General features: G+C 41.7%; 1 protein-coding gene and 1 non-coding gene across 2 annotated transcripts; one reads left to right on the plus strand and one right to left on the minus strand.

Moving 5' to 3' along the window:
• Positions 1 to 529: 529 nt before the first annotated feature.
• Positions 530 to 635, minus strand: LOC142543992 (small nucleolar RNA R71). Its single transcript, XR_012819962.1, has one exon. It is a non-coding gene; the product is annotated as a small nucleolar RNA R71 (small nucleolar RNA).
• Positions 636 to 1,764: 1,129 nt separating this feature from the next.
• LOC142541980 (uncharacterized) lies at positions 1,765 to 6,623 on the plus strand. The gene is made up of 8 exons (XM_075648427.1): positions 1,765 to 2,607; positions 3,179 to 3,400; positions 3,492 to 3,626; positions 3,837 to 3,989; positions 4,154 to 4,337; positions 4,872 to 5,170; positions 5,672 to 6,169; positions 6,504 to 6,623. The coding sequence occupies exons 1-8, from the start codon at positions 1,765 to 1,767 to the stop codon at positions 6,621 to 6,623; spliced, it is 2,454 nt and encodes an 817-aa protein (XP_075504542.1).
• The last annotated feature ends 5,107 nt before the right edge of the window (positions 6,624 to 11,730 follow it).

Below are 11,730 nucleotides of genomic sequence, written 5' to 3' on the forward strand. Positions count from 1 at the left end.
CCAAAGTCACTTGACGTGGAGCTTGAGCAGTTTGACCCTGAAATAGAAAAAACTTTCCGCAGGAGAAGACAACAGCAGGGACTGAAAGAACTGATGGAGAGGCACGAGAACGATCATGAGGAGGAACACCATGATGCTAGACGTGTTGAGATGCCACGCCGCATACCGATGCTGGAATATGCCCAACCTTCTTTGGATGGAGCACGCCCCAGCATTGTGAGGCCTATGGTGCGGGCAAACCAGTTCGAAATCAAACCAGCTATAATTCAGATGATTCAGAACACAGTCCAGTTTGGAGGATCTGCAGTAGATGACCCAAACACGCACATAGCAGATTTTCTTGAAATTTGCGACACTTTTAAATTTAATGGAGTTTCTGATGATGCTGTTAGGTTGCGTTTATTTCCTTTCTCCCTATGTGATAAAGCTAAAGCATGGTTGAATTGTTTGCCTGTAGGTTCAATCACCACATGGGAGGACATGGCGAAAGCGTTTCTAATCAAATACTTTCCTCCATCTAAGACCATGAAACTGCGGGCAGACATCACCACATTTGCTTAATTCGAGCAGGAGTCTTTATATGAGGCATGGGAGCGCTTCAAAGATTTATTAAGAAGATGTCCTCATCACGAACTGCCACTTGGGTTAGTCGTTCAAACCTTTTATTATGGCTTGCTTACTCCTAATCTTACTATGATAGATGCTGCTGCTTGTGGAAACCTGTTGAGAAAAACTGCTGAGGAAGGATATGAGTTGTTGGAGGAATAATCAGCGAAGAAGTGCAGGAGTTCACCAGGTAACTGACCTTTCCGCTATTACTGCACAACTCGATATCTTGAACATGAAGTTGGATGGTTTGAATATGGGTGGCACAGCTATGCGTCTTCAAGAGATATTCTGTGAAAAGTGTGGAGGTGAACATTTTATGAAGGACTGTCAAGATGACAATCCATTTTATGTGCAAAATGATTCACCAGTGAATCAAGTGCGAGTCCACAACCGTCCGAGGAATGATCCGTACTCAAACACATACAATCCTGGATGGAGGCAACATCCCAACTTCTCATGGGGTGGTCAAAACATGTCAGAATCGACCACAAGGAGGACAACAATATGGGAAACAATCGATGTACAGATATGACCCTCCTAGAGAAGAAAAGTCCAAATAGAGCAGATGATGTCTAAGTTTATCTCGTCCACTGAAACTAGACTCCAAAATCAAGATGCATCAATAAAGGGGCTAGAGAATCAGATTGGACAGTTAGCAAAGATGATAGCAAATAGAGAGCCGGGCACCTTGCCAAGTAACACAGAGATCAATCCAAAGGAGCAAGTGAAGGCCAATGAGTTGAAGAGTGTAAAGATCTTAGAGGCCAGAGGAATAGAAAAAACTCAAGCACATGATGAACAGACTGAGTCTGCAAAAGGTAAGTCTTCCCACTCGACACCAGCACCCATTGCACAATCTAAAATTGTTATTCCTCCACCTTTTCCCGCAGCATTAAAAAAGACAAAACTTGATGCACAATTTGGTAAGTTTCTTGAGGTATTCAAAAAATTGCATATCAACATTCCTTTTGCCGATGCTTTAATGCAAATTCCTAGTTATGCTAAATTTTTGAAAGACATATTAGCTAACAAGAGGAAGTTGGAGGATCACATGACGGTGAATTTAACGGAGAATTGCTCTGCTTTGGTGCAAAACAAAATCCCACCGAAACTAAAAGACCCTAGGGAGTTTCTCTATTCCTTGCATGATTGGTGATGTCGTTTTTCACAAGGCTTTGTGTGATCTTGGATGCAAGTATTAATCTTATGCCCTTATCTGTATTTAGGAAGCTCGGATTAGGAGAACCTAAGCCAACAAGGATGTCCTTGCAACTAGCAGACAGATCTCTCAAATACCCGCAAGGGGTCATAGAATACATCTTGGTAAAGGTGGACAAATTCATATTTCCTGCAGATTTTCTGGTACTTGATATGGAGGAGGATGTGGAGATGCCTTTGATTTTGGGGAGACCGTTCCTTGCAACTGGCAAGGCCCTGATTGATGTTCAAGAGGGGAAGCTGAGATTGAGAGTGGGGGAGGAAGAGATTACATTTGATGTTTTTAATGCACTCAAGCACACATTGCACTCTGATAGTTGTTACAGAATTGATGCTTTTGATGCTCTTGTGTCTAACTATGTGCAGGGTGCTATTGGAGATCCTTTGGAAGCTACTCTCACTACCGAACTGAGAGAAGATGAATTGGACGAGGAAAAAGCCGAAATATTGGCATACTTCAATGCCAACCAGCCATGGAAGAGGCCAATAAGGATGAAACTAGAGGACTTAGGAGATCGAAGAGATTTGATCCCTCAGAAGTCAAGCCTGGAGGAGCCACCGACGCTTGAGCTTAAACCATTACCTCCACACCTAAAGTACTTATACTTAGGTGAGAATAACACTTTACCTGTCATTATTTATGCTGCTTTGACATATGGGATGGAGGACAAACTGTTGGGAGTTTTGAAAGCGCACAAGAGTGCTTTTGCGTGGAAGGTGGCAGACATAAAAGGGATCAAACCTATCAGTCGGCATGCACAAGATCTTGATGGAAGACAAGTACTCACCTCTTGTGCAACCTCAGAGACGATTAAATCCAAAGATGCAAGAGGTAGTAAAAGCAGAAACTATCAAACTCCTTGATGCAGGTATTATCTATCCTATATCTGATAGTGCATGGGTAAGTCCTGTTCAGTGTGTGCCGAAAAAAGGTGGGATTACTAGTGATCACAAATGAAAAAAATGAATTAATACCCACCAGGATAGTTACGGGATGGCGAGTGTGTATTGACTATAGGAAGTTGAATGACGCCACCCGTAAGGACCACATTTCCCCTGCCCTTTATTGATGAGATGTTTGAGACTAGCGGGGCATGAGTTTTACTGTTTTCTAGATGGGTATTCGGGGTATAATCAAATCACTATTGCACCTGAGGATCAAGAGAAAACCACTTTCACTTGTCCTTATGGAACTTTTGCTTTCCGCCGTATGCCTTTTGGTCTTTGTAATGCCCCTGCTACGTTTCAACGTTGTATGACTGCTATATTCTATGATATGATTGAAATATTTCTTGAAATATTTATGGATGATTTTTCTATCTTTGGTGCAACGTTTGATGAGTGTCTGCAGAATCTGATAACCGTGTTGAAGAGGTGCGAGGAAACGAACTTGGTGCTTAATTGGGAGAAGTGCCACTTCATGGTACAAGAGGGAATTGTCTTAGGGCACAAGGTTTCAGAAAAAGGGATTGAGGTGGACAAAGCTAAAATAGAAGTCATAAAGAACTTACCACCACCAGCCTCAGTAAAGGGAGTTAGAAGTTTTCTAGGCCACGCCGGTTTTTATAGGCCGGTTTATCAAAGATTTTTCAAAAAATGCCAAACCTTTATCTTCCTTACTTATGAAAGATGTGCCTTTTGATTTCAATTCTGATTGTTTACAGGCGTACGAGGATTTGAAGGAGCGCCTGGTGACGGCTCCTGTCTTGGTGGCACCAGATTGGGATCTGTCCTTCGAGATCATGTGCGATGCCAATGATACTGCGGTGGGGGCTGTGCTTGGCCAGCATCAAAACAAGGTATTCCATACAATTTAGTACGCAAGTAAGACCCTTGACGAGGCTCAATTGAATTATGCAACAACTGAAAAGGAATTACTTGCAGTAGTATTTGCGCTTGACAAATTTCATTCATACCTTGTGTTGTCCAAAGTAATTGTTTACACAGATCACTCGGCATTGAAATATTTACTTGCTAAAAAAGATGCAAAGCCACGCTTACTTCGGTAGATATTACTTCTCCAAGAGTTTGACCTCGAAATAAAAGATAAAAAAGGTGTAGAAAATGTGGTGGCGGACCATTTGTCTAGACTAGAGCTTATTAGTAATGACTGTGTAGATCAGGCTATTGATGATTGGTTCCCTGATGAGCAACTGTTTGAGGTAAAACATTGTCCTTGGTATGTCAATTTCGCTAATTTTCTTGTCACATGAACACCACCATCCAATCTATCATTTCATCAACGTAAGAAATTTTTTTCTGACGTGAAACATTATTTTTGGGAGGAACCATTTTTGTTTAAGATCTGTGCAGATTCTATGATCAGAAGATGTGTGTTGCAGAGGAGGAATTTGGTCAAATTCTCCACCATTTCCATGACCGTGAGGTAGGTGGTCGCTTCGGACCTACAAGGACGGCATCTAAGGTACTTGAATATGGCTTTTACTGGCCAACCCTTTTTAAAGATGCTCGTTCTTATGTGCTAGCATGTGATAAATGCCAACGGACAGGTGACATCTCTAACCGTCATGAAATGCCTTTGAATAATATTATTGAGTGTGAGGTTTTTGATGTGTGGGGAATAGACTTCATGGGACCATTTCCCAGCTCTTTCACAAAAAAATATATTTTGGTGGCGGTCGACTATGTGTCTAAGTGGGTAGAGGCAGAAGCATATGCCACTAATGATGCTCAAGTGGTCTTGAAATTTTTAAAGAAAAATATTTTTAACAGGTTTGGGACACCACGAGCAATCATTAGTGATGGTGGCACCCATTTTTGCAACAAACTCTTTGAAAAACTTTTAAGCAAATATGGTGTCACACATAAGATATCTACCCCCTATCACCCCCAAGCGTGTGGTCAAGTGGAAGTGTCTAACCGAGAAATCAAGTGGAGTTTAGAAAAAGTGGTAGGTGTCAGTCGAAAATATTGGTCTGTAAGGTTAGATGATGCTCTTTGGGCATATAGGACTGCATTCAAAACACCTATAGGCACTACACCATATAGACTACTGTTTGATAAAGCATTTCATTTACCTGTAGAGTTAGAGCATCGAGCATACTGGGCAACAAATCCACTGAACTTTAAATTTACTGATGCAGGTGAACGACGTCTACTTCAATTGGACCAATTGGAGGAATTTCGGAATCTGGCATATGATCTCGCACTATCGTATATAGAAAAGACAAAGAGGGCGCATGACAGGCAAATCATTGAAAGGGAATTCAAGGAAGGTGAAAACGTCCTGCTCTACAACTCCCGGTTGCGACTATTCCCCGGAAAGTTGAAATCGCGATGGACTGGTCCATTCGTGATTTCCAAAGTTTACCCATCGGGGGCTGTAGAATCGCAAGACGGAAAGGATGGGACATTTACGGATAATGCTCAGTTTCGCCTAAAGCACTAGATGAGTGGCATGATGGAGCCACCACTTGGAATCACCCGGTTCCAAGACAAACCGAACTGAGACTGACCGACAATCAAGCTCTCGACTATAAATTGAGAACTACCTCTCTTTCCCTTATCTTGCATTTAATTTCGATATTTTATTTATGTTAGGTATGTCTTATTTATTTGTATTGTTTTGTTTTAATTATAACACAAAAAAAAGAGGGGAATACTTTTCCAGAGAGCTCGACGCTCGGGCGGTAGTTTTTTACAGCTCGAGCGCGAACACTTAAGACGAGGTACGAGTCCAGAGAACCTGGCGCTCGAGCGGTAAATTTTTACCGCTCGAGCGTGCCTGGAATTAAAAATGCGAAATCCTCTTTCCCCTTTTCGCATTCTGCAACTTCTAAATCCCTAAACACCCTCTCACCCCCTTTTCGATTTCCTTGTGCAGGCAAGTCGATCCCTACTCAAATTCCCGACAAGGTGGAACAATCTTCATAGGAAACAAGAATCTTCATCACTTCAGGTCATCTTCTCCATTGAAGGCACCATCTCCATCAACACCCTCATGGTTCCCAAGAAACAACGAGGTAATCTCGGTTCCTCCTCTTCCTCTTCGTCCTTTGATAGAGATCGATTTGTGAGTGAGGCAGCTAGGGCCCGATTTGAGCATGCTAAGGTGCATAGAAACCCCATTGCTGAAAGGGGATTTCGTCGTCTATTTGAGGATAGACACGTAGAGACTCTTGGGGCATTAGAGAGACGAGGATGGGTAAAATTTGGCGAGCAACCTAAGGCGGCAGTGGTGTCTGTAGTTAGGGAATTCTATGCTAATGCCGGTGAACGAACTGATGGTAAAGCGTTTGTTAGAGGTCGGCTCGTTCCGTTTGATTCATTCACGATTAACTCCCTATTAAAAACGGCCGACGTTGATGACTCCGAATTCGAGGCATTAGTTGCGGACCCTAATTACACGATGATCATCGAGACTTTGTGCCATCCGGGCGCGATGTGGAAACCGTGGGCGGACCGCCAAGCTACTTTGACGAGAAGTATTTGAAAACGGGAATTGCTCTGTGGTATCTGTTTGTGGTCCGGAGGATGATACCGGTCTCAGCATAAGAGCGAGGTGCAAAAAGAGCGGGCGGTGCTCTTGTTTGCTTTGACTACTGGATACAACATAAATGTGGGCAAAATCATACATTCTCGGATCATGATGAGCATAAATAACAGCCACATTCGGCCTCTTATTTCCTACCATCATATCCGAGTTGTGTGCCCAGGCGGGAGTTGTATTCCGTGATGATGAGGAGTGGTTGCAGCCGATGAAGGCTATTTGTGTAGATGACTTACAGCGGAAGAGGACAAAGCGACAAGTAGACTTCCCCACTCAAGAGGAGTAGGCAGGCGGATCAAGCACTGTCATCCCTCGTCGCCCACAACCCCGCAGGCGCACTCAGAACGATAAAATGGACGAGAGTCTTGCCTTCATGGCTCACCAGGAGCAGGTCAACGCCAACGTCGCGACACATCTTGCCCATCTCGACTCCATGATGCGCACTATGCTCATCCACGGGGGCGTAGATCCAGGGACCATACCACCATGTCCGCCGTTCATCCCCCCTACCAGTTTCAGTATGACTATCTTCCACAAGGGGATGCCGCCGGAGTGCCACCACCGGAGAACGATGAGGAGGGACCTTGATTAGGGGAGTTCACGGTTTCCCCTTTCTTCGCATTTTTATTTAAGTTTCTTTTATTGCTTTATGTTTTATTTCGTACCTGGCATTTATTTTGCATTAATTTTCTCTGTGTCTGCATTAGTGTTTGCATCGTTGTGTTTCGGTTGTGTGCAATGGGGACATTGCACTCCTTTAGTATGAGGGGGTCGTTTTTTCGTATTTGTTGTGCATGAGTGTCAGATGATGGTGAAACTAGTAAATTGGTAGCCAATGATGATTATGGGATAAATGAACTGCATGTTACTTAGTCTTATCACTCGTTATGAATCCCCGGGTGAATTGAAATCGTTTTATGCACACATAGTGGATTTTAATAGTGGTGTCGATGACAGTTAAGTTCAAAATAATCTGTGAGGGAAACTGGAGAAACATAAGATGCGAGTAGAACTTGAATGATTACCTGTTGAAATGAATGACTAACCAGTAGCATGAACTCAGGTAGAAAATCAAAAATATCCCTCAAACATCCTTCATCCCATTGTGCATAGGACCTAAAAATTCATCCCTATGCCAGATAAATAAACATACCCTATATCTAAAGCCTAGGGAGTACGCATGAGAAAACTATGTGCAAACTTGGATATATAAAAAAAAGGGGATGTAAGGTGAGGGGGAGCCAAAAAAGGATGAAATCCTATCCCAAGGCTAAAAAGATGGAGATGTAAGGCGTTGAGGAATGTCAGAGAAAATTTCTGACAAATGCATAGTGAAAATGATCTACGTACTCCTCATCTTTCTGAACCACTTAACACTTATGGCTATTGACTCCCTAAATTTTGTTGTTCTACCATGAAACTCTACCGCTTTATGTGTTTACTGGTTGGTCCCGAATAGAAACAGAACTCAGGAGAGAGAAATTTGCGTTGACTTGTTGATTCGACGACCCACATGATTTGCGAATAAAACTGTCTGAAACACAAGCTAGAAAAATCCACAGCACACACGGCCACGCCTTTTGGAAAGATACAAATGTTGTGCGATGTTTTGAAGGGGATATTAATGGATGTGTGTTTTGACTAAGTGGATGTGGTTCACAAACCCGCTGAGGCAGGAGACGTCAGTTTGCTACTTCACCATCATTCTAGTTATTTTAATACGTTCACTTTGTGTTTGTTTCATGTTTTAGTTGTAGTCTGTAACCTATTTTGCTTGAGGGCAAGCAAAAGGTTAGTATGAGGGGGTTGATAGACGTGGTTTTTATATGTTTTATTACATTAATTTGTGTGTGTTCGCATTATGCATGCGTACATTTCATTTACATTTTGTTCGTTTTAGAGTAAATATATGCATTTGATCATGTTTCACTTGTGTGTGACAAATTTGCAGGAAAAAATGACCGGAAAACCAAAATCGGAGAAAAAGGTGCAAAAATGGGCAGAAAGACTGGCGCCCGAGCGGTAGAAATTTACCGCCCGGGCGCGAGAAGTAACTCACAAGCCAAATTACAGAAGATATGGCACTCGGGCGGTAACATTCAACCGCCCGAGCGCGAGATTTCCAGAACATGTGACCGCTCGTTACCGCCCGAGCGCGAATGCCGCATTACTCAAGAAAGATTACAGAAGATGTGGCGCTCGAGCGGTAATTTTCTATCGCCCGAGCGCCACCTATTTTTGGAAAAAATATATTTTCCGATTACTTGCCTTAGTCTTGGGGTGTGGAGGATATGGAAAGGATTGGTGGACGTTTTTCATTCATTCAGACTTCATTGAGCAGCCGCCAGAAGCTTTGGAGAGATTTTTGTGCTTGGATCGAAGATTCGAAGATTTCCGGGCGTCGTTCCTCGCAATATTCGTCAAATCTAGTATTTCTAACTTAGTTTTTATCTTTGAAACATTGTTGCTTTTATCTTCAGTATAAATTCTAGTAGCTAAACTTTATTATTTGTTGGGATTTAAGGGGATCCTACCCCGAAATTTGATTTAAATTAATTTACATATTGATTTTTGATGTATTCTTGATTATACTATTGTTTTATCGTGTTGTTAAAGCGTAGCTAACTTTAATAACGTTTTTATATTGCGAGTGAGTTCGAGAGAATAACTTGTGATAGGAACGAATAGTATAATCCGTGGATCTACAATTTACATAGATATATGAAATTGGATACGCGCCGATAGTTATAGTCCTAAGGGTCGAAAACTAGGGGATTTCATAGATCGACATGCAATTCGCTCTTGATAAATAATTAAAGACATTTAATTACTTCATTGAGCAGAATTAGTTTGGCATAGCTCGAGAGAGTGTGTTCAATTGAATAGGAAATCCTGTCGGAAGCATATAATCATTTTCGAACGAATTCATTAATTCACGAGGGGTAGATGAACCGAAATTCCCAACAAATTCATTACTTATTGAATTTTACTCAACCATTTTAGACATTATATTCATTACTTGATTTTGAATAATTTTATTTGCATGTTTATTTGATTAGAGTAGTAATAATCAATCAACAAATTTTAGTTGCTGAAGATTTAATAACTGGAAATAATAATTGCCGAATACAGTCTTCAGTGGAACGATACTCGTACTCACGTACATTATATTATTACTCGACATCGTGCAATTGCGATTAATTATTGAGCATACAAAACTATATTTTTATTAGGGATTTCACAGTGCAAGCTTTTGCTCGATCATTAGCTCTGAAAATTTGAGAGTTAGAATATTTGAGAATTTCGTATATTGAAAGTTGAGTAGTGCGGTTACTCAAATATGTTTCGTGTAATGCCTAAAAACCCGAATGCACTAACCACATGCATGCATGAAAATTAATTAGAAGTTTATTCAAATAAGTGGTTTAAAGGTATGTTTAAATATCGGTATGATTAAATGAATGTTTAAACAATTGTCAAGAATGTGAACTTTCTGCAGTGAATACGCGATGTACGGCAAAGGCGAGAGAATCAGAGACGATTTTGATAAGGTCTATGTTGGGTTCAATAATTGTCCCTGCTTAGTAGAGCGATCGAACCGTGGTGCTTGAACTGCGGTGCAGTTTAAAAGATTTGAGTTACACCATTACCACCAGCTATAGCTTTTCGTAAAACGACAAGCACTCGGTCCTACAATTGGCATCAGAGCCAAGGTCACGGGTTTGATTCCCATTGATTTCAAGGAGTGCAAATATTGGGAGGAAGATTGTTGGGTGCAATAATTGTCTCTGCTTAGTAGAGCGATCGAACCGTGGTGCTTGAACTGCTGTGCGGTTTAAAAGATTTGAGTTGCACTATTGCCACCAGCTGTAGCTTTTGGTAAAACGGCAAGCGCTCGGTCCTACAGTTTATATATTTAGAAATTTAGAAATGGGAAACTTGGGAATTAGTAATCCAAAATAAGAAACCGGAAATTCATTTATAGTAAGGGACGGACTAAATCAGTAACAAACTTTTGCTAGAAAATAAGAAGTTTCGTGTTTACGATACTAGAAACGAGGGGCACCAAATATTTTTTTATATTTTTGGTGCTTTTAGTGGAATAATTATGTATTTAATTAATTTCTTAATGGGCCTAGATTAACAAGGATTTAGTTAATAAAATTAGGGCCTTTAATCTAACTTAAAGCCCACTTAGCAACAAAATGATCTAATTAAATAAACCCTAGCCACCCCTACACCCCTCACCCACGTGTCTCACACCACCAGCACACACAACACACGTACTAAACCTTAGGAGGACGAACACTAGAGGAGAGGAAGGAAGGAAGTTTTGTGTCTCGTTCGTCTCTCGTCACGTCGTGGCTCGTATTTCGTAAGAATAGAGGAACAAGGCATGTTTTTAAACCCTTCTTTATGCACCATTCAATCCATAATATTGTATGTAATTGATTATGTGTGAAAATTTTATAAATATGATTTTTTTCAATTTCATGCATGTGTATCTCTTGTTTCCATCAAGATTTTTCTAACGTTTTAAGAATTGTTGAGGAATGGATGAAAACCAAGGGATTCAAGTGTCGGTGTAGATGTTTAAGAGGAGATTTGAAGGGACAAAAGACGAAACAGAGAGCCACATTGGGCTGTCCAGCCCTGCACACAAAACGTGTGCATGCCGTGAGGGTTAAGGGGGCAGCTTGGGGTTCTATCAGCCATGGGGGCTACATAGGACCATATCCGTGATCTTGAGGGAAAGGATAAGGGTTCTAGGAAGGTCTAGGGAGGGTTAGATCAAGGCTTGGATGGGCTGGTTTAGCGCTCGAACCGAAACTCCACAATAAGCACTTGTTGGGTTGTTTTGGTGTGTCATGGTCCTAGGGCTAAGGGGATGGTGGAAAGGGCTGGACCAGGGATGGTGGAATGCCTTAGGATCCTGGTGAAGGGCTGGTATGAAGCAAGGGGCAAGCTAAAGTTTGGGACAGCCACTGGTGCGCGAGAGAGCCGCTGCACATGAGAGGGCGCGTTTGGTGCGCTGCCATGCGAGAGAGCTAGAGCCTTGGGCATCTAGTCTATGTCTGAAAGGGACAGATCATGGTATTAATAAGGGTCTAAGGAAAGTTATTAAGGCATGATTCAGTGTCGTTTCGAGCCGTGGTCCGTTTGGGGTCGTAATTTGTCCGAACGTGTCAAAAAAGAGACAAAATGAGCCTAGATTAAAATTTGAATTCAAGTTTCGGTTTTGGCTTGAGTTTGGGAAATTACAGTAGCTTAAATTAGGCCTTAGAATGTTAATAAAGGTCTGGTCTTGGGTTTGTTCGAGACGGAAGGTTAGTTTGGTCATTTGGTTAACCGAAAACGCAAAAACGGTGGTCAACGAGTCATCCGGTAAGCGA

The sequence above is a fragment of the Primulina tabacum genome, chromosome 4 (genome assembly GCF_025594145.1).
Source record: "Primulina tabacum isolate GXHZ01 chromosome 4, ASM2559414v2, whole genome shotgun sequence".
In the NCBI taxonomy this organism is placed as follows: domain Eukaryota; kingdom Viridiplantae; phylum Streptophyta; class Magnoliopsida; order Lamiales; family Gesneriaceae; genus Primulina; species Primulina tabacum.